General features: G+C 32.2%; 1 protein-coding gene across 1 annotated transcript; it reads left to right on the forward strand.

The window, feature by feature from the left end:
- The first annotated feature begins 1,075 nt into the window (after positions 1-1,075).
- Positions 1,076-19,549, forward strand: LOC127736191 (uncharacterized). The gene is made up of 11 exons (XM_052246765.1): positions 1,076-1,146; positions 3,690-4,515; positions 5,187-5,284; positions 6,339-6,554; positions 7,117-7,204; positions 8,861-8,982; positions 12,040-12,145; positions 13,112-13,293; positions 14,298-16,769; positions 17,771-17,870; positions 18,648-19,549. The coding sequence occupies exons 2-11, from the start codon at positions 3,739-3,741 to the stop codon at positions 18,771-18,773; spliced, it is 4,287 nt and encodes a 1,428-aa protein (XP_052102725.1). The 5' UTR covers positions 1,076-1,146; positions 3,690-3,738; the 3' UTR covers positions 18,774-19,549.
- The last annotated feature ends 884 nt before the right edge of the window (positions 19,550-20,433 follow it).

Below are 20,433 nucleotides of genomic sequence, written 5' to 3' on the forward strand. Positions count from 1 at the left end.
GAGCCATTTCAATTGATATTTTATAGTGTGTCTTTTTATGTTGTAATGTTACACTACTGTCTCAAGTTAGGGTGAAGGTTGGCGCCTGATAACAAATTTAAACCTGTTTGAATTGTTTTACACTAGTCATTTTGGGGCCCTTTATAGCTTGCTGTTCGGTGTGAGCCAAGGCTCCGTGTTGAAGGCCATACTTTGACCTATAATTGTTAATTTTTTATACATTGTGACTTGGATGGAGAGTTGTCTCATTGGCACTCATACCACATCTTCTTATTTATACTGAACAGACCTGGTGCAAACAGATAAGAGGGGGACAGGTAGGAAGGTGACAGGCCTGAATTCAGCGTTCAATGTCAAAGTTGAAGAATTTTGATGTGGGTTGATGCATTATTGAAGTCAGATATAAGTGCTTTGGTTTTTTTTTCAATCATAGTTTTAGTACGTTGGACAACGCTTTAGCATTTTGGTATTTGGATATATCTATTTGTAGAGTTGTTTCCCTTGTTAACGGTTTTGTAAATCTTAATTGCTTCGCTAAAACATCTTTAAAAACGCATTTCACCTTTTGGAGGAGTCCAGTGGTGTTGTCCATACGATGTCTGCAGAAGCAAATATTCGATATTACTTTGAATTTTCCGGAAAATAATCAATCCTGCAGCAACCAAACCACCGCCGGAAGCCATAATTTTCCTATCTCCTTGTTAGAGAACATTTTTGAAATGTAAAATGACATTTTTAAATCATTTTTTTATTTAAAATGACATATCAATTGTCATGCATCTTGACATAAATCCCTTCAACTTATCTTCAATAGAAAAAAAAGTACAGCAAATGATATATCATATCGTTTCCAAGGAAAGCGCGTCTTTCAAAATGGTGACCGATATTTACTTCGATAACATTTTCTCTTCAATAAATAATTTATAAGGCTTCATACCGAAATAATCAATGTCAATCTCCAATAATTTTGTCTTGTTCAAATGATTTTTACAAGTTTCATTATAGTTCTTTGTATGAATGAAATGAAGATGACCCAGTTTGTTATGGATCTTTGGATGACATGCCTGAACCTGTAATGTTTTCAGTTTTAACAGGACATTACGTTATTTCACGACGCCGGCGTACTAGCAAAATAAAAGAAATGCAGTATGTATATTTTCACAAAAATATAGATGAGTACTAATAACTTATTTCTAAAGAGAATAATTGTTTGCTATAGAGTAACAACATTACATTATAGGCAACATTTTTATAGAAAATAACATCATAAGGATGTTTTTTTATAGTGCAAATATACGAGTGGTTTTAATAATAATGTAACAAAGCTGGGCTAGTGCCAGAAATACACCACCCTTTCTACATACCTGTGAAATAAGTAGGTATTGCTTCTTGGTGAATGTTAGGTTAATCAGGTCAGGAATAACCATTGATTTGTGGATTATACCTCAATTCAGGTACATGTATAATCCACCATTTGACATATAGTAAGATAGACCATTTGAGATATAATGCAGTTTTTAGCACAACAAATTTTTCAGAGAGATGCAAGCATCGTTTTGCATAAACCATACTTTGAGGACCACTTAGTGATGACATGTAATTGCTTCTGACACTTCATTCTGAATTTTGTTAGAAAAACCCCAAAACTTATATGACCCTCATTTTGCCACTTATAAATTATGAGTTATATCTTTACTCTTATTTTTGTTCTGCAGTTTCTTACTATCCACTTATGCAATCAAATCTTAAAGTTCGTACTGATGCAGATCGACTTACCTCAATTAAGGTATAATCCACCATTTCACAAAATGCAGCACAGGAAGTCAGAAGCAATTACAAGTCACCAATGAGTACTCATCAAGGCTTAAGATGGTATATTCAAATAGATGTTTGAACATCTCTGAAAAAAATTTTGTGATAAAAACTGCATTATACTTCAATTGGTCTATCTCACTATATGTCAAATGGTGGATTATACCTGAATTGAGGAATCCAGGTCCGTTCGCCCTGATTTGCATTCGCCCTAGTACCTGTTCGCCCTAATACCTGTTCGCCCTGGGTCCGTTCGTCCTAATTCCTGTTCGCACTGAGTCCGTTCGCCCTGATTTCTATTTTATTTTGTTGTCTTGTGTAATATGAATTATTTGAATTAATTATGTTATAGTTTGTTGAAAATTCCGCCGAAATATTTGATCAGATCATACGTTTTGCCAGAATATTTATCGTGTTGAATGTGGACAGTATTTTGAAGAAGAAGAAGTGTTCAGGAACTGGAGACCAAGTTATCTGTATGAATTTATCTTTTTTGAAACCTTGTAACAATTTTAAAACAATCCAAACAGGTATAACAAGCTAAACTCACTCAACACCTTGAGATCAAAGAAGCTAAGCGGCGAAAACAATTTCCCTTTAATGTCTTACAATTTTTACATCATTGTTTTAACTCGTTCCAAGCTGACTTGTTTATTTAAAAAAAAACAATTTCATTATTGGTCCATCAAAAACAATAACTACAACAATCAATGAGATCAAAGACATCGTAATCATATCTAATAAGCATTCTAATTTACAAAACTTTGAATTATCAGAATAATTAGGCTTTTCCACCTAGAAATATATTACCTTAGCTGTATTTGGTCTTATTAACTTTTTGATTTGAGCGTCACTGATGAGTCTTTTGTAGACGAAACGTGTGTCTGGCGTACAAAATTTCAATCTTGGTATCTATGATGAGTTTATTTACAATCAACAGTCATTAAAAGTAATTCTGAATAAAAACAAATGTAACAATGAAGCCAATTAGCCTGATTAATGCTCCAAAACAAAAACCTTTTTTTTTTATTTCAATGTTTATTCATGAATTTGGAGATATTCATTTTTAATATTTACCATTTTAATATCTGAATAAGATTACAAAACTTTAAATTTTTTTTTATCATGCAAACCGAGCAAGAATATTTTTTTTCAACATCATACATGTCATACTTGCTGAAACATAAAAGCCAGAATATTTTTTTTAGCAACTGAATAGGCCAGATTATTTTTTTTTGTCAAAATAGAGGCCAGATAATTTTTTTTCAAAAAACCCAGCCCTGGTCCATGCCTAACTGTATCTGTAAGCATGTTAAGTCCAGTGCTTTGAATAAATACTGGGATATTACATCAGTGAGACAGCAACCCAACAACCAAACCAAAAAAAGTAGAGGAGACCTACTTTCAAACTTCTACATGTAGCTACATTTAGCTGCCAAATGGATTAACTGAGTGTCATTTTTCATTTGCTGATTTGAATGTCGTCCTCAAGAATTTATGAAGTATGAATATTTTAAAATTTGCAAAAATTCTATTATATTCTTGATCATTCTAGACATTATCAATTGCATTCAATTACCGACTATTTAACCTTGTAGACTGTTGACACTATCCTCCTGTTTCAGTAGCATAAAAGGTAGCTATGCACATGGTGCAGGTACACATTACTAAACAATGCAGTTGATGATGCCTTATTAGACATACATGTATATTAAAGCATGCAAGTCAGTCAGCCCTTGAAGAATGGTCTTCTGGTGTCCACACTTTTGACAAACCATTAATGCATGTGGTATTGAATGTTGACATGAGACATGCTAATTCCAATATTGATTCTTAATTTATTAATTAAATTTCAGAAAATTATTTCATTTTTTCAGGTTGATTATAAATACTTAACTGAAACAGTTACTTTATTACTCATGAAATATGGGAACGCTCTATGAATGTTTAAAAGAGGCAAGATTAGAAAAATATTATCCAACCCTTAGAGTGAATGGGATTACAAAATCTGAAGCATTAGCACGACTGACACCACAAGACTGTGCAGCTATAGGTATTACTTCCCATGAAGACAGACGACGCTTAGTTGAACTTATCAATATTATTAAATCAGTTCATACTACAGAGCCTTCCAATTTGTCTGCTGCCAGACCAAATAGTCACAATCCATCACCAAGGAAACGTAACAGAAGTCCATTGGTTTCAGGTAATCGTGGGAGAGGTGATCAAGCATTGCATGCTGTCAGTGATGTCAGAGTTCATGAACGACCAATTAACCCACCAAGTCAAACAAGTCGTGCAGAACTTTTAAGGTTATTAGCAAGCTCAGAATCTGATTCTTCATCAGATTCATCTGATCATTCAGATTATGAACCAGCAACCAAACATTTAAATGCAGCATCATCACCCCCTAGAGTAAGGAGATCAGTTGTCAACCGCATCAAACAAAAGGGATATAATTATGGTGTTCCATCAAATGCACCAAATACTCCAACAAATAGTAAAAGTAGATCTAGAACTAGTCATTCTAGAACTAGTCATTCTAGTGCTATAGAAAGAATTAAAGTTTGTGTAAGGAAAAGACCTAGAAATAAACGTGAAATAAAGAATACAGATGATGACATTGCTAAAGCAGAAAGTGACACTACATTGACTGTTAATGAACCAAAATCAGCTGTTGATCTGAGAGCATACACTCTACAGGTATGTTTATAGTATACGCTTTCTTTTTCATGCATAATATATGAGGGGAGGGTAGGAGCGGTCCTGATCCCGAAATCCCGGGCTTAAAAACATGAAATTCTGAGGTCCCGAATTTAAAGAAATTTAAATCCCAACATCCCGAAATTCGAAAGGATCAATCCCGAAATCCCGAGCTTAAAAACACCCGATCCCGACGTCCCGAAAAAGGTCCTGCCCCCCGCCCCCCCCCCCCCCCATATATGGACTAGACATAATCGTTGAGTCTAGAATATGCGTGTATTTCCATTAGCAAACTAATGCATCAAGATCGCCAATAATAACAAATATGTCCATCATAGGGCTAAAAGCTTTTATGTAGGGCCAGTCATACTCAACTGTAACTTGCACTCCTGCCAAGTTCATTTACTAACACATGGTTATGCTACTTGTAGCCACATATCTTAATATTGTCATTTTGGACTAGTTACTTTAAAAGAGAGATTTACCAATTTGAAAATGAATTATCATCTCTTTCATAGGTATCACTGATGTAATGAAATATTTTGTCAATTCTTTTACAGATCTACTAAATTTCACATATATATATTATATATCACATGCATGTTAACTGTTGTAAATCAACTATAATTTTTATTTCTTTTTTCTGTATGCACATTGCTTTTTCATTTCAGCATGAGTTTATATTTGATGAAGTATTCAATGAAAAATGTTCAAATGAAGATGTTTATATAAGGGCCACCAGACCTCTTATTAATTGTGTTTTTGAAGGGTAAGTGTATAAAACTAAGAAAATGTTCTTTTGTACTAAATTAAATGACCTCTTTGAGATACAATTATATGCACCAGTCTGATAAAATAATCAATTGAGTTTTTACGGTATTGAGAGTAAGTATACCAAACAGGCTCTTTATATTTGGTGGTGAGCTTTGTCAAGGTTACCAATGTGACCCATTATCTTATCCACAACATATCCTTCTGTTTGCTGAATATATATTTGAAATTTTGGATAAAATTATCTCTGTATACATATCACTATATTTCATATCTACTAGTAAGCTTCATCAAGATAATAACACTGTAAGACTGATTTGCATACACATCTATCAACATTATATTTTTATATATTAAAGCTGATAAGTTAAATGTAATTCATAATATACAAACAAACTTGTTTAATTTTTTGGCAGTCACTGCATTTTTAGAAGTGAGTGTTATGAAGTCAAGTTAAACAATGTGATCCATTGTTAAACCAGTAATACATGTACATCTACCTCCTATTTATCTTAAACATGGTATGCATACAATAGTCAATAAATACTTTGTCACTTTTTTCCCAAAACTACATATGCCACATTTTTATAATGTATAAAGTTAAATCAAGGTTAACTGTTTGACACATTTTCATACCATCTGCACAGCTATTTCATGTTTATTAATACAGTCATGTATTATTTATTATGTTATTTTTCAAGGTTTGCTACATCATGATCTCCATTTGACCCACTTCCATACCTATAAACTATAGTTAGCAGAGGTACTGCATGCATACCTGTTGAATAGATATACATTCAAGTTTTTAAAAAAAAAGCACAAAAAATACCTCAATCATGTGTGGCAACTGTGTCCAGATCCAGTTTTGGTCTTCTGTTAACATTTTGAACAGTATGAGTTAATGTAATGATTTGGTGTTTAAACTTAACTTCAATGAAACCACAAAGTCTAATTTCAACCAAAGAATTGTCTGAACCGTCTATGAGACAAAAACTTCCACAGTAAGAACTAATTTCTAAACTTTAAACTAATTAATAACTTTATTTTTTTAGTGGGACTGCCTCATGTTTTGCTTATGGTCAAACAGGAGCAGGTAAAACTCATACAATGATGGGGAATCAGGAGGTTCCTGGACAATATTTACTGGCAGCTCATGATATCTACTCAATTATAGACTCCAAACAGTATGGATCTGGTCTTAAAGTCTGGGTCAGCTTCTTTGAAATCTACTGTGGACAGCTCTTTGATCTCCTCAATAAAAGAAACAGGTAGTTATTATTAGAGTACAAAATTGATTTTAACCTTTAATTTTCTCTAATCAATTTTGTGCAGATCAAGTTTTATTTGAAATATAAGATGGAAAAAGGGGGGGGGGGGGGGGGGGGGGGGGGGTGTGTAGGAGGGGGTATCTAAATAAAGAATTAAAGTATAAAGAAATGAAGGACCCCCTATCCGGAGTCTCATGTCTTTCCCCAATTAAACTTTAAAAATATTCTCAATTCATATTTTCTGCTTTTGAAATTTGGAATGAAATATTTTGCTTTTCGCTCTTATGATTAAGTGTAGAAAAAAAATGTGATCACACATACAAGAAAATTGATTTTTATGAGTAATCTAAATGACTTTTGTAAACCTATAAAAAAACAGAATTGGGCATCTCAATGAGAACTGTTTTCAAATAGATTTTACTGACCTCTTAGTGTCTGTAAAATTCTTACATCTAATTAACTCTTATTTTACCTAACACTTTTATGAATTTGTTCTTCAAATTTGGTTCTATATGCAGATTATTTCTTTATTTGTTATGTGAAGAATTCCATTATTTTTAAGATTACAAGCCAGGGAAGATGGTTCTAACAGGGTCTGTATAGCAGGACTGACAGAGACAGAATGTAAAGATGTTCAAGCATTAATGCAGGTTTGATACTAGTAGATCCATTTTGGTTGAATATATTTTATCTGGAGTTCCCATATACAGCAAGGCTTCCAAAACGGTCATATATTCCGGACATTTGTATAATGTCCGGTAAAAGTCCGGCTTGGCAAAGCATGAAACGGTCATCTACTTTTTAGTTTTCAAGGCTTTCTTAAGAGACGGTCATTTTAACATAATTCGCGATCTTTTTTACCCAACCTTTTTCCTTTAACAGCCACACATTTCCGGTCATAAAAGTGACATGATCATTAAGTACTATCAAAACAACCCCTACTTTAATACCTTCTCATTTTAATCAAGGCTAATTAGTTGTCGAACAGCTGAAATTTACCTGTTCAGGTGACAGGTAAACTTTTTTGAACCAGACATTGATCAGTCTATTCAAAGTTATTTTCTTACATTTCAGCGGTTTGCATCTAATTAATTTAGTCAAAAAGATTTATATTATCAGAAATACGTTTACAAATATGATTTGATGAAAAAATTAAAAAGGTGAAAATGAAAAATCGTCATAACCACGTTGTTTGAACCAGAGACATGTCTCTGTTTGAACTAGTACACATGTGCGCAGGTGTGAAATTTAATTATGCATCCTAATTTCTTCAAAAAATGCTTAAATTGTCATTGATACCTTTATCTCACTTTTATTTCCAATATTTTCTTGAAGAAATAACGTAGAAAGAGCTACGTACACTCATTCATGCTTTGCAAACGTACACGGAATTTACGTATCCATCTCTGGTCCATGTTTTACCATTGTCAAGATAACATCCGGTATAAGATTTTAACGAATGTAAAGTTTTTGACAACGTTATTTTGCACAAATAAAGAGTCTAAGGCAGATATAAGTACGGTGATGTTGCACACTTCGAATGATGCACTGCCAATTTAACAGTTTACGTCAGAACTTCGAATTTGAATCAAAGAAAGTTTAATGTCGTTTTTTTTTAATGTCAATCATTGGGATGGCCAACTCAGCAACCGAATACCATAATTGCCTTTTGTTTATTTAGTCTTAAGGGATTAAAATTGGGATAATATATAAAATGTCCGGCTGGCTAAAAATAATTTTGGAAGCCCTGATATACAGTTTTTGGGGTAAACATTTGGAAAGACATGCCTAAATAGTTTTAAATATAAGATGTGATATGTGCATTAACAGCATATAACAAGAAGGCCAAGGTTTTTAGCAAGAATTTCTGAAGAAAAATAATCTGGTTATGGAAATGGTGAAGTACTACAGGCGTGCGAGCTGGTGGCTGCCAACCTTTTTTGTGCAATAAATTATGAGCTTTTCAACCAAAGCTCTTCAAATTTTTATATGTTGTTACTGATGGCAAAATTGAGGTTAAGGTTTTTATGGATTTCACTTTTACTGTCAGGAGTTATGGTCCTTGATAGACTGGAAAATGACACTCTACTTTATGTTGTTTCCGTGCAATAACTTATGAACAGTTCAATAAAAATAAAATGATGCAAAAAATAGGAATAAAGGAAAGATTGAACAATGAGATAAGTAACTTACAAGTGATTAAATTTTGATTTTAATGAAGACAGTTCACAAGATTTAGAACATCATTGTGTGATGTTCAATGTAGGAAGAACAGTTCTTTTAATAACAATATATATATTTTGCAGGTAATAGATTATGGCAACAATGCACGAAGTAAAGGTGCTACTGGAGTCAATCCAGACTCTTCGAGATCTCACGCTGTTCTACAGCTCGAAGTACGCAACTCATCAGACAAAAGAGTTGGAAGGTATTTTTTTAAACATTATATGTTTCTGCTTATTGATATTTATAGAATAACTAATCCAAGAATTGAAATATAGAAAAATATTCAACAAGTAACCGAACAACACATTAATTCACAAATGCTTGTAGCTCAATAGTTAATTAACAGTGTTGTTCTGTCACGAATTGAATATTTTTTTGATATATGAATCCTTGAATCTATTATCTTTAATTACATTGACCATTGACTTATTAATGGAAATAAAGTTGAAAAGACAAGGAACTATATCTTTTTCTATGCATTCTCTATTGGTTTTGCTGCAATGTCATTGACAATGTCTTGATAACACAAGTTTGAAGAAGTCAGATGAGTGAAATTATTGGTTTTTACTTTATTGGAGAATCATGGTATTTCATAGCAATCAATGTAATATCATTTAATATCAATAGGATGTCAAAGAGTAAGGACACTTTTTGTTTGTAAGATATACAGCATCAGGGGCATTTAAGGACTTATTTCTTATGCAGCAAGAATCCTGCAATCTGATTGGTTAATTATCTGGGTGTAAAAAACACCCCACCCATTCTTCACCCGGGGATAGATAAAATTTTGCCAAAATTATGAAAAAAAAAAATAAAAATTGACAAATAAAAAATAAATAAATTTGGGGACAAAAAATATTTTTTTTCCAAAATAAAAAAAACAAAACAAAAAAAAAATCCAAATTTCCAGAAAATAAAGGGAAAACAAGTATTTGACAATGCACAGCAACATCAGTGTTGAAAAAAAAGTTACTCTTGAAATTCTTCATTAGCATTTTTCAATTTTACATCCTGGTTTAAAAATGAGTAAAATAATGCTTCGTAAGAAATAAATTCGTTAACTTGGTGTAATCAGGGGTGTACGGAATTTTACACTGGTGTTGAAAATGCATACACCCTGAGGCATACACCACCATTCTTTGTTACATTCCATTTCCTGTTCCTTATTTTTTTTTACTTGGAACTCCTTTACTATTTATAGATAATTATAGATAATGGATCTAAAATGCTTATTTTTTTGTGTAAGAAAATGCAGACACATATTGAACCAAATTTTTGTAAAATTATATTTCCATGCTTTCTTTTCTGAAGGTCTTATTGTTTAACCAATATTAACATCTGAATGTTTGTAGAAAAAGTTAAGGATATTCTTATAATGTACCAATTTTAGTAGCAACCATACCAAAATGGACCCCTTTTTGGTGATCCTACTCAACATTTAAGACCTTACACCCCAAGACAAAGTTTAATATTAAGGTCAAGGAACAGTAAATGGGCTATGTCACAGATTTTATTAAAATTTCGCATATGACTTTTGCTCGTTGAACTTTAACTGAAAATTGAAAAAAATAATGCATTTATCTCTTTTATTTTCTGAAATATTACTGATTGAATTCTTTCAAAACAGGTGAATATTGTATAGAAAGCCCATATTAAAGGCCAGGGTTTTTTAATTTGTTGGTTTACAGATTTTTTGTATGAAAACCTCCGGTTGGTCTTTCGGATAGAAAAAGAAACAAAAAATCTTACAATACATGAATATGTATAAAATATATATATATATTTCAGCTTACTCACAATATATTTGGTATGCTATTTTGTCATCATGTCTTAAATTATATTCCAAATATTGTTGCTCAGTTGTTTTAAACATACAATACATGCCATCGTCATATAATTAGGGGGTATATGTCCACGGTCAATTAGGAAAATAAACGGTCATTTCACAAACACGAATAGACAGCTTCACGTTGCTTTTTATCATCTTTCAGGAAACATTGTGACTAATGAGCTTCAAGCACGAAAACACATGAACACGTCGCACAAAAATCTGTGTCAAAAATTAGGTGGACTCGTCCACTGGAAAGACGAGGATATCTGTTTCATCCTTTTTCATGCAATTCCATTTTTGATGTCCAAATCGACGAACATTTTTTTCAATCTATAAAACCAAATTATTTGTGAATATGTGTTACTTTTAACTTGACGTCTTTCACACTTCATGCATTTGGAAGGATCCATTTCAACTACCAGATGAAAAATCTTTATACGGAATTATGACATAAAAGGGAAATGAACTTATTGTAACAGGTTCTAAGATTTCGTTCCGCAAAATTATTTGTGCAAACAACATTTCGAGGTCAGTTATGATTGTCTATTTTTAGAAACGCAAACTACAGATTATTTTTAGATTTTATTTTTTTAGAACACAATGTGTATTCATTTCTGTAGATATTTATTGCATTTAATTTTATGAAAATGAAGCTAAGCAGATATCTTTATTTATATTTCAGGGATCATGTATTTGTTAGGGTCAAGGGGAATAAAAAGCATGAAATGTCTATTTTTTTTTTCTTCTGTAAATTCGAAAAATAGGGTCAGCAGATTTGTAAACCAACAAATTAAAAAATCCTGGCGTAAAATCTGTGAAAAACGATCTTAAATTTGTCTTAAAATCATCAAATCTCCAAATTTCAAATCCATACATTTTTGTTAAAAAACTATATGCTGTTGATACATAAATTTCTGTTGTAATGATATAAAATAATTATAAAGTCACCGACTTCGTTTTTGTATTAGCCAATCTGTTACCTCTTTGTGAAATGTCAAAAATCAACATTTTACTGCCTACAATCGATGATGTTATGATTATTTCGACGTTTTGCGGTATTTTTCACCTAGAACACCACTTTGAATGATGTATACCGTTAAAAATAAGACTATGACTATTATTATTGAACATCATTAAAACAGAAATTTATGTACCATCAGCATATAGTTTTTAAAGAAAAATCTTTGGGTTTGAAAATGGAGATATGAAAATTTAAGACAAATTTAAGAACATCTTTGCCAATTTTATGTGATTTCTATACAAATGTTCACCTATTTTGAAAAAAAATTCAATCACTTATATTTCAGAAACTAAAAGAGATAATTCCATTATTTTTTCAATTTTCAGTTCAACAAGCCAAAGTTGTATGCAAAATTTTAACCATCATTCAGATCTTAATGTACTTATGCATATGTATTGTTTTTGTAGAATATCATTTATTGATTTGGCTGGTAGTGAGAGAGCTTCAGATGTAACTGACACAGACAGACAGACACGTCTTGAAGGGGCGGAAATCAACCAAAGCTTATTAGCTGTAAGTTATCTCCGAAAATTGTTCTTTGTCTTTTTTCTTAATAAATTTGCATGGACCTTAAAATTTTTATAAAATTCCAGTTAAAAAAAAACATATTCATCTTCACCTTCCTTAATTATTCATCACAATTGTGAAATCACAAATGTCTTAAAAGTCTTGATTGATACGAAAGTAATTTCTTATTCTTGTTAAGGTAGTATGGGTGTATAAATGTTTAACGATAGATTTTTCTTAAACTTCTGTAAAAGACTTCTGAGTCAGTGTACTTTCAAATTTCAATATAAAGACTGGGGATCTTGGACCATGTTTTTTTCGTTAAAATACATTGAAATTAATGAAATCAGTTAATTTAAATGGTTTATATATGGGAAACTTAATTTTTCCTCATTGAAGAAACTTTAAACGATATAATTGGTAAAAGTTCAATAAGAGAATTACTTTTCATAAATACTTCCTAAATATCAAATAAAAATAGGGGATCACAGGCCTTATTTTTTTGATAATTCCAAAAACCAATAACTATCCTATCGATTTCAATATAATTATCTGCCCTTGGTTTTAAAAGGATTTTTTTTCTGAAAATTTTGTATACACTTAACAACACATAATTTTTTGATAGTTTTATCTTTAAATTTCAAGTTTTAGATGTTTCTGTTGTATATTAAATGATAGTTGGTAAATTATTATAAATGTATATTTGCAACATGCCTAGAAGGGATGCTCAGAAAAAGACACCTGATCTGACTTAAGGGGAAATAACTTAGACTTGAAAGTTGGGGTAAAATTAATTATTTCTTCTATCTCAGAGAGTGATTTGTCCATTTTTTTTTAAAACAAAGATACTGATTGGAACATATACATAAACCTGAATAGTTAATTATAAAAGAAATATGAAAATTTGTTAAAAATTTCCCTTTGTCAGTGCACATTTCTGTATTTTCAAAACTATTTATTTATCTTTTTCAGCTAAAAGAATGTATTCGTTCTATAGACCAAGAAAGTAAACATAAACCATTTAGACAAAGTAAACTGACACATATACTGAAAGAATCATTTACAGGGAATTCTAAAACATGCATGATAGCTAATATATCTCCAACAAAGTCATCGTGTGAACATACCCTTAACACTCTCAGATATGCTGACAGGTAAGAAACTAAATATACTTCAGTAGCTTTATGGTTATATTTCCTTTTCCTATGGAGTCAATATCTAAGATGTTACTAGCCATCAAGGAATATGTCCAGTGGGTAAATTTTGCACAGGGAAACATAGATTCCAACTACAGTATAGTTTATCTTAGCAATGTTTTTCTCATACATGAATGACTTTTGGTTTTTATGTGAAAGAAAGGATATCCTTTAAAAGTGCATGAATCTCATATGTATGATAGAAATATTAAAAACAACAGTAAATGTATGGATTTCATGATGTATACTCACAACAAGAATTGAAAAAAAAAAAACCAGTGCCATTAGCATAATTCCACGATTATTCTAAAAGACTGAAATAGTGCAAAGATCCAACTTTAACCAAGAACATACTAAGTAAGAAATTTAAAATTGAAATTAGAACAAAGGTACAGAAAAGGGATATTATTATCAAGGAACATTTCATAGTTGAAATAAACGTTCAACAATAATCGAACCAGATTGGACCATTTAGCTAATGTGATTGAATATATCTTTATCATACTCAAATTTTCATAAATTACTGTTATTATTACTGATTTCTGCTTGTATTGGTTGGAGAAAACATCAATAAACCAGAACTTATTCATTTGCAAAGAAGAGGGACTTAGCTCTAATAAATACTAGTTTAATACCTGACATCAACAGCTGGCACATATGAAAGGCTAATAGTTTGTTTCATATGTCTAAACGAATATATTGGGTGTACATCAATGAGCCAGCAACCAACAACACAAAAAATCCCAGAAGACAAAGTGTTAACCTTTAATTTTTTGCACCACTTTTTCATTGCTCCTAATCAGTAAGTATTCTAGGAAAGAAATCTTTTATAATATATTAACTTTCTATAAGTATAGTTAAAATTCTAAGGTTGAAATGGAATCATTAATGTAATATTATTATATTCTGGCAATTTATTCTTTCTTTTCTGTACTAATCAATTATTATAACTTATTTTCCAGAGTCAAAGAATTACGTAAACAAGGTATACCAGCAGGATCAAGAAGCTCTGTTTCTAGTTCCTTACTTTTAAATATTCCTCCATCTGGAGGACCGTCAGTCTTTCATCCAAACAATATTCTTTGTTCGTCAACTCCGGTTAGACATAAGACTACAAGGCACACAGGTAGTCACAGAGGAGCAGATAGGGGATCAGATAGGGACAATCGAGGGTCAGAAAGGGATTTTCATCTGGACCCTAATGAAACGCCTATAAAAGGACTTGGTGTTAAAAGAAAAACTGTTAACAAAAGTGCTACCAAACCTGCTCAACCTAAGCCAACCCCAAGTGTTCCAACCAGAACTTCTGTAGTTCGACATGTGGCTCGTAGTTCCTCATCTCAAAGTGAATCAGATCATATTGATTCAGATTCATGTAATATAGACACAAATGCTAAAACTGTAAAACCAGCCACAGCAAGTGGTCAAAATGTTCCTGTAATAAAATCTACAGATACTGAAAATGATTTTCCTACAACCGATTTCAACAACGAAGAAGAATTAAATGATTTAAACAGAAGTAGTGGTAAATATGGAACTCTTCAAGTATCTAGTGCAAACAATCCTACATCAGGATCAGCCCTCAAGCTGTCCACTGCTGGGCATCCTCTTCCTGTTGTTGATTGGAGTTCACATGGGGCAATACCTAAATATACTGGTTCACAATCTTCACAAGTGTCTTCTTCATCTGTTGCTCCAGTTTTACGACAGAAAGTATATAAAGATCCAGGTGAACAAGAGACTAATGAACCATATGTATCTAATGACTTGTCACAAAAAAAGTCAGGTCCTGGGAATAATATAACTCCAGCAGGTAACAATCTATCACAACCTAAAACTGACACAAAATCATCTTCTGCTGCCGTTACAACACCTCGTTTGTCGGATTCTTCCCCACAACATCATAATCAATTTCAACCTGTATTGTCAGAAAGTTTTGAGGATGATATGTTATTTGATAAACCTTCTTTTCAATCCAGTATATCTCAGAGAATACAAAGGACCCCATCCAATGGTGATAATGGGCTGAATAATTTGGGTTTAAGCCGTGGACGAGAAGTTCAGTTAAAAACACCTCAGGACCCATCCGTTCATCCTATTTTACCTGCAGTCATGCCAGCAAAAAGCAGCGACTTGACCACATTCTCACAAAGGTCCCCAGCAAGATTTAAAAGTCACTTTGAACAACCAGATTTGGAACCTCCTCCGTTTCAGCTGGCTCTAGTAAACCCTACAGAGAGTCGTCCAAAAATTGCTAGAACACCACCCCTGATCTTGACACAATCTCATGCCGAGTCTCAAGGATTTCATCGTCCGAATGTTGACATTTCTTCTATTTTAGAAGGTGTAAATGAACATAGAAGATTGCAGCTTGATATGGAGGCTAATGCACAAAAAATACATGGAGAGCATAATCCCCAAATTGAGAGAAAAAACTCCAGACCTGACAGAAACGAGTCTCCATCAGAGCAGCTGCCATTAGATATATCTCCTTTGTCAACAAATCAATGGTACCAAACTCCTGCTGACTTTGCTGTTCATATAGCTACCTCAATTCAAAAGTCTGTTAATATCAGCACTGATCAACATAGTGACTACGAAGATACACAAAAACCTGAAAGAAACAATAATAAGTATGACAAGTATAATTTTGCTCCTTCAGAAGAAAATTCACCGTTCTTTCGACCAGTTGCACAAGAATTTGAGGAAACGGGACTTAAAACTGTTGAGGATAATTTATCAGAATTCTTACCCATTCAGAAAAGACCTGGGAATCATGATAAGCCAGCACAATCACTTAGTGTAGCACACAAAGATGTTGCCAGCCGTTTAAAATCAGCATTTTCTAAAAATGAACCTAATAATACAAGGTCAAAACCAGCACAGAATAATTTATCAGGGCATAGTGACAGTGGACTGGCAACAACAGTTTCAAGTGATAACACACATATTGGGTCACCTAAAATGTTGAATAATCATCATTCTAAACCAAAACCTAAGGAAAACAGTGCCTTAAGTGACTCAGATTTATATAAAAATGCTAGGGACTCATTACATCATGTTAAAAAAGGAAGGCAGCCAAATTCAAGATCTCCAGTAAGTGATAGAAGTACTGGGTCTACAGGGTCTAAAACTCCTGTCAGTCAAAGAAATGTGTATTCTCCTGTTAACCAGAGAAATGTGTATTCTCCCGTCAATCAGAGAAATGTTAATTCTCCTGTTGGGAGCTCACGTTCAGTAAATAATGTTATAAAGACTGAGAAATTAAATAATGGTTCAGCATTTTCTCCTATACATCCACAGCCAGTGACATCAACTGCTTTGTCTAAAACAACTGTTGGGCATTCACACAAGGATATAGTTCATCCTAAACCTGTATTGTCACCATCATCTTCTGATCCCAGGTCAGTTGACACAGAGTCTCCTAGTTTGAGGTATGTATATATTCTACGTTAGAATCTGCTTTAATATAAGGAATGTCATTATTGTTATATAGAAATGCATATTATGAAATGATATGGTCACTTTCTGGACCCTTGAATTTGAAAATAAAAAAGTATTTTAAACCTATCAAATAACTTGATTCAGATGTTAACAAGACATCAGTTGAACAGATATCAGTTATTTTGTTTGTGAATTTTATATTACATATTTGCTATTGAGATCTTCTCATTAATATTTAGATATGAATCAAGTCCTTACACAAAAAAGATATCTTGCGCTGAATGAGATGTCTTATATAGAGATGTTAATGTAGGTTAAAAAATCTGTTAGGGTAAGGCATGGGCTCTTATCTAACTTTGCAAAAAACGAGGTGTGAAATGGCCATTTTAAGTTCCAATATCATTTCAAATATGTCAATTTTCAAGTTAATTTTGTAATGGTGACACCACAATTGAAATTTCTGTTCTAAAGTGTCCAGATTACATTATCTTATTCATATATTAATAAAACTTACATAATTTGGAAAGAATTAAAGTTTTTTTTTTTATTTCAGGGCCCTTTAAAAAACTGTGGTAGAATGTTAGATATTTGATTGTAAATAAACTCATCATAGACAATAGTTCTTTTAAATTTTAGTACCAAAAATATCCTCAGTATTTTATCTATATCTACATAGTATGATACATGCTTGAACAGCTTTGTTTTAATCTCACACTATATCATTTTTGACATGCATAATGATAAATCATTCATATTTTATTCCTTATTTCATTGATGGACATAATTCTTAAATATTTGGCTAATGGTGACCTACATTTTACACTTGGTAAGTTTTCCTGAAGTTTTGTCATTAGTTTTCTACACATGGCTCTTTGATACTTAGTTTTCTTTGCCTTTGTCGAGAAGATTTTAAAACATACAAACTGAAAACAATAAATACAGCTTGAAGTTATTGTATTTTTCACACATTCATGACATTGTTGTTTTGTAGACAAAGATTAATCTCATCACATGAAGATCAACTGGCTTCTGTAACCTCACTCTGTAAACAAGAAATGAAACTTTTACTTGGTGCTAAAGCTGGACAAAAGGTAGGTTTGGAGGAGAGGAGGTTAACTTTATTCATTTTAGAATATATCTGACATATATCAATATGTAAATGGGCGGAAGTAACAGCTCGTCTGTCTGTGTGTCACAAACTATTTCTGCTCTTTAACTCTAAAACCCCTTGAAGTAAGGTAATGAAACTTGGAATTTTATATTATTCACTACTGCTACAAGATGTGATGTGTTCATCTAAAAAAAACTACATTGAAAGTTATGGTTAAAAACTTGTCCACTTCTGTGAACATGTACAAAAATTGTTTCCACTCTCTTACTTTAAAAACCAATGGAGTGGGTAATGAAATCTGGCACGATTATCCAACAACTCTAGTCCGTGTGTGGCAACCAAGGAAAGACATTTTCATAGATTGAAAGCAATTGTTTAAAACTTAGTTTAATTAAGCCACCCTATGCATATGTACAAAAATTGTTTCTGCCCTTTAATTTATAATATAACCACTTAAGAGTTTGGGAATGAATTAGTGGTGCATCAGTAAACTTTCTGTATTAGCTATGTTTGAATGGAATAACCCTGATTACTTCTAAAATGGCATCACAATATACTTATTTATTTACTCAAGGCAAACCCTCTGTAATGGCATCACAATTTACTTATTTACTCAAGGCTAACCCTCTATGATGGCTACCATCACTCTTCTTTAGTTTCATGACATTATTTTATTTAAATGTTATACTCTGTGTATTGTGAACGTTGAGAGAAATATATTTGGTATATATATCTTATAATGTTGTCTTATTTTCAGACATTTGATGAATATATTATGCGAGTTAGTGGAATACTAAGCCAAAAGATGTCAGCTATTCGTCTACTGCAAGAACAAATTGATGGCTATGTAGCATCCAAACTTCAAGATGAAGAGATCAGCTAATTTTTGATTCTCAGGGTTAATAGCTTACAGAGAAGAACAGGAATGAATACATAGTTATTTTATATAAAATGTTCGAAATCTACTTTTTTATGATATGGTTGAAAAGGCACATTTTTTGTTTGTTGCTACAGAAACTAATTATATAAAGGTTGTTATTTTTTAAGTTTAAAATGTTTGAAATAGGCTAGGATTTTCAATTCTATCATTTCTTGTGATGTTTACTAGAGAAAAAACATTCAGTGAATTTAGTAAGACGAGAATGAATGAAACTAAATTCCATTTTATGAATATTGTCAGGTAAATTTTCTACATTGTAGTTGTATAAGCCATGGTTGTCTATGTTTTTGTACTAATAACATTCCAGTTACATCTGTGATAGACCAAGAATTTTATTTACAACTCAATTTATTTATTTGAATATTTTGTGTTATTTATGCATTTTGTAATGATTTCAACAGAAATATTGTGTTCAATGTAAGAACCTTATGATGAGAAATATTATCCCTTTTTATCCAAAGTGAGGAAACTTTGTCTCATTCAAGCTAAGGATTTTATATAATGTGTTGTTACCCGGTAATGTCTTTTTTTTTTAGATACAAACAAAAAAGTTTTTTATGTTGTAAATGATCAAAACATATATTACATGTTATTCTAGTTGCATGTTTTAAACAGGGAAAGAGTTTGTCCTTCTATCCATTTTGATTATCTGCCTAGACCCTCAGTCGAGGGAAAATTAATATGAATCCTGAGTACCATAAAGTGGTTTATTATACCCCACGCAAGTTGCGGAGGGTATAATGTTTTTGACCCGTCTGTCTGTCCGTCAGTCCTGTTTCTTGTCATCGCAACTCCTCTCAAACCACACAACAGAATTTCACGAAAACTTTTTAGATTATAAGGACATACTATGTAGATGTTCATATCGACAAGAAATTACGGTTCAATTTTTTTTCTAGGAGTTACGCCCCTTTGAACTTATTTGCTTCAACAGTTTGTCATAGCAACTCCTCTGATACCACACAACAAAATTTCATGAAACCTTTTTAGATAATAAGGACATACTATGTAGATGTGCATATCGACAGGAAATTACGGTTCAATTTTTTTTCTAGGAGTTACGCCCCTTTGAACTTATTTGCTTCAATGTACTTCTGCAACAGTTTGTCATCGCAACTCCTCTGATACCACACAACAGAATTTCATGAAACCTTTTTAGATAATAAGGACATATTATGTAGATGTGCATATCGACAGGAAATTACGGTTCAATTTTTTTTCTAGGAGTTACGCCCCTTTGAACTTATTTGCTTCAATGTACTACTGCAACAGTTTGTCATCACAACTCCTCTGAAATCACATAACAGAATTTCATGAAACTTTGTAGATAATAAGGACATACTATGTAGATGTGCATATCGACAGGAAATTATGATTCAATTTTTTTCTAGGAGTTACGCCCCTTTGAACTTATTTGCTTCAATGTACTTCTGCAACAGTTTGTCATCGCAACTCCTCTGAAACCACACAACATAATTTCATGAAACTTTGTAGATAATAAGGACATACTATGTAGATGTGCATATTGACAGGAAATTATGATTCAATTTTTTTTTCTTATACAATTTTTTTTTCTTACACATATTTTATTTCTCCAATGAAA

This window comes from Mytilus californianus, unplaced genomic scaffold (genome assembly GCF_021869535.1).
Source record: "Mytilus californianus isolate M0D057914Y unplaced genomic scaffold, xbMytCali1.0.p SCAF_3, whole genome shotgun sequence".
Taxonomy (NCBI): Eukaryota; Metazoa; Mollusca; class Bivalvia; order Mytilida; family Mytilidae; genus Mytilus; species Mytilus californianus.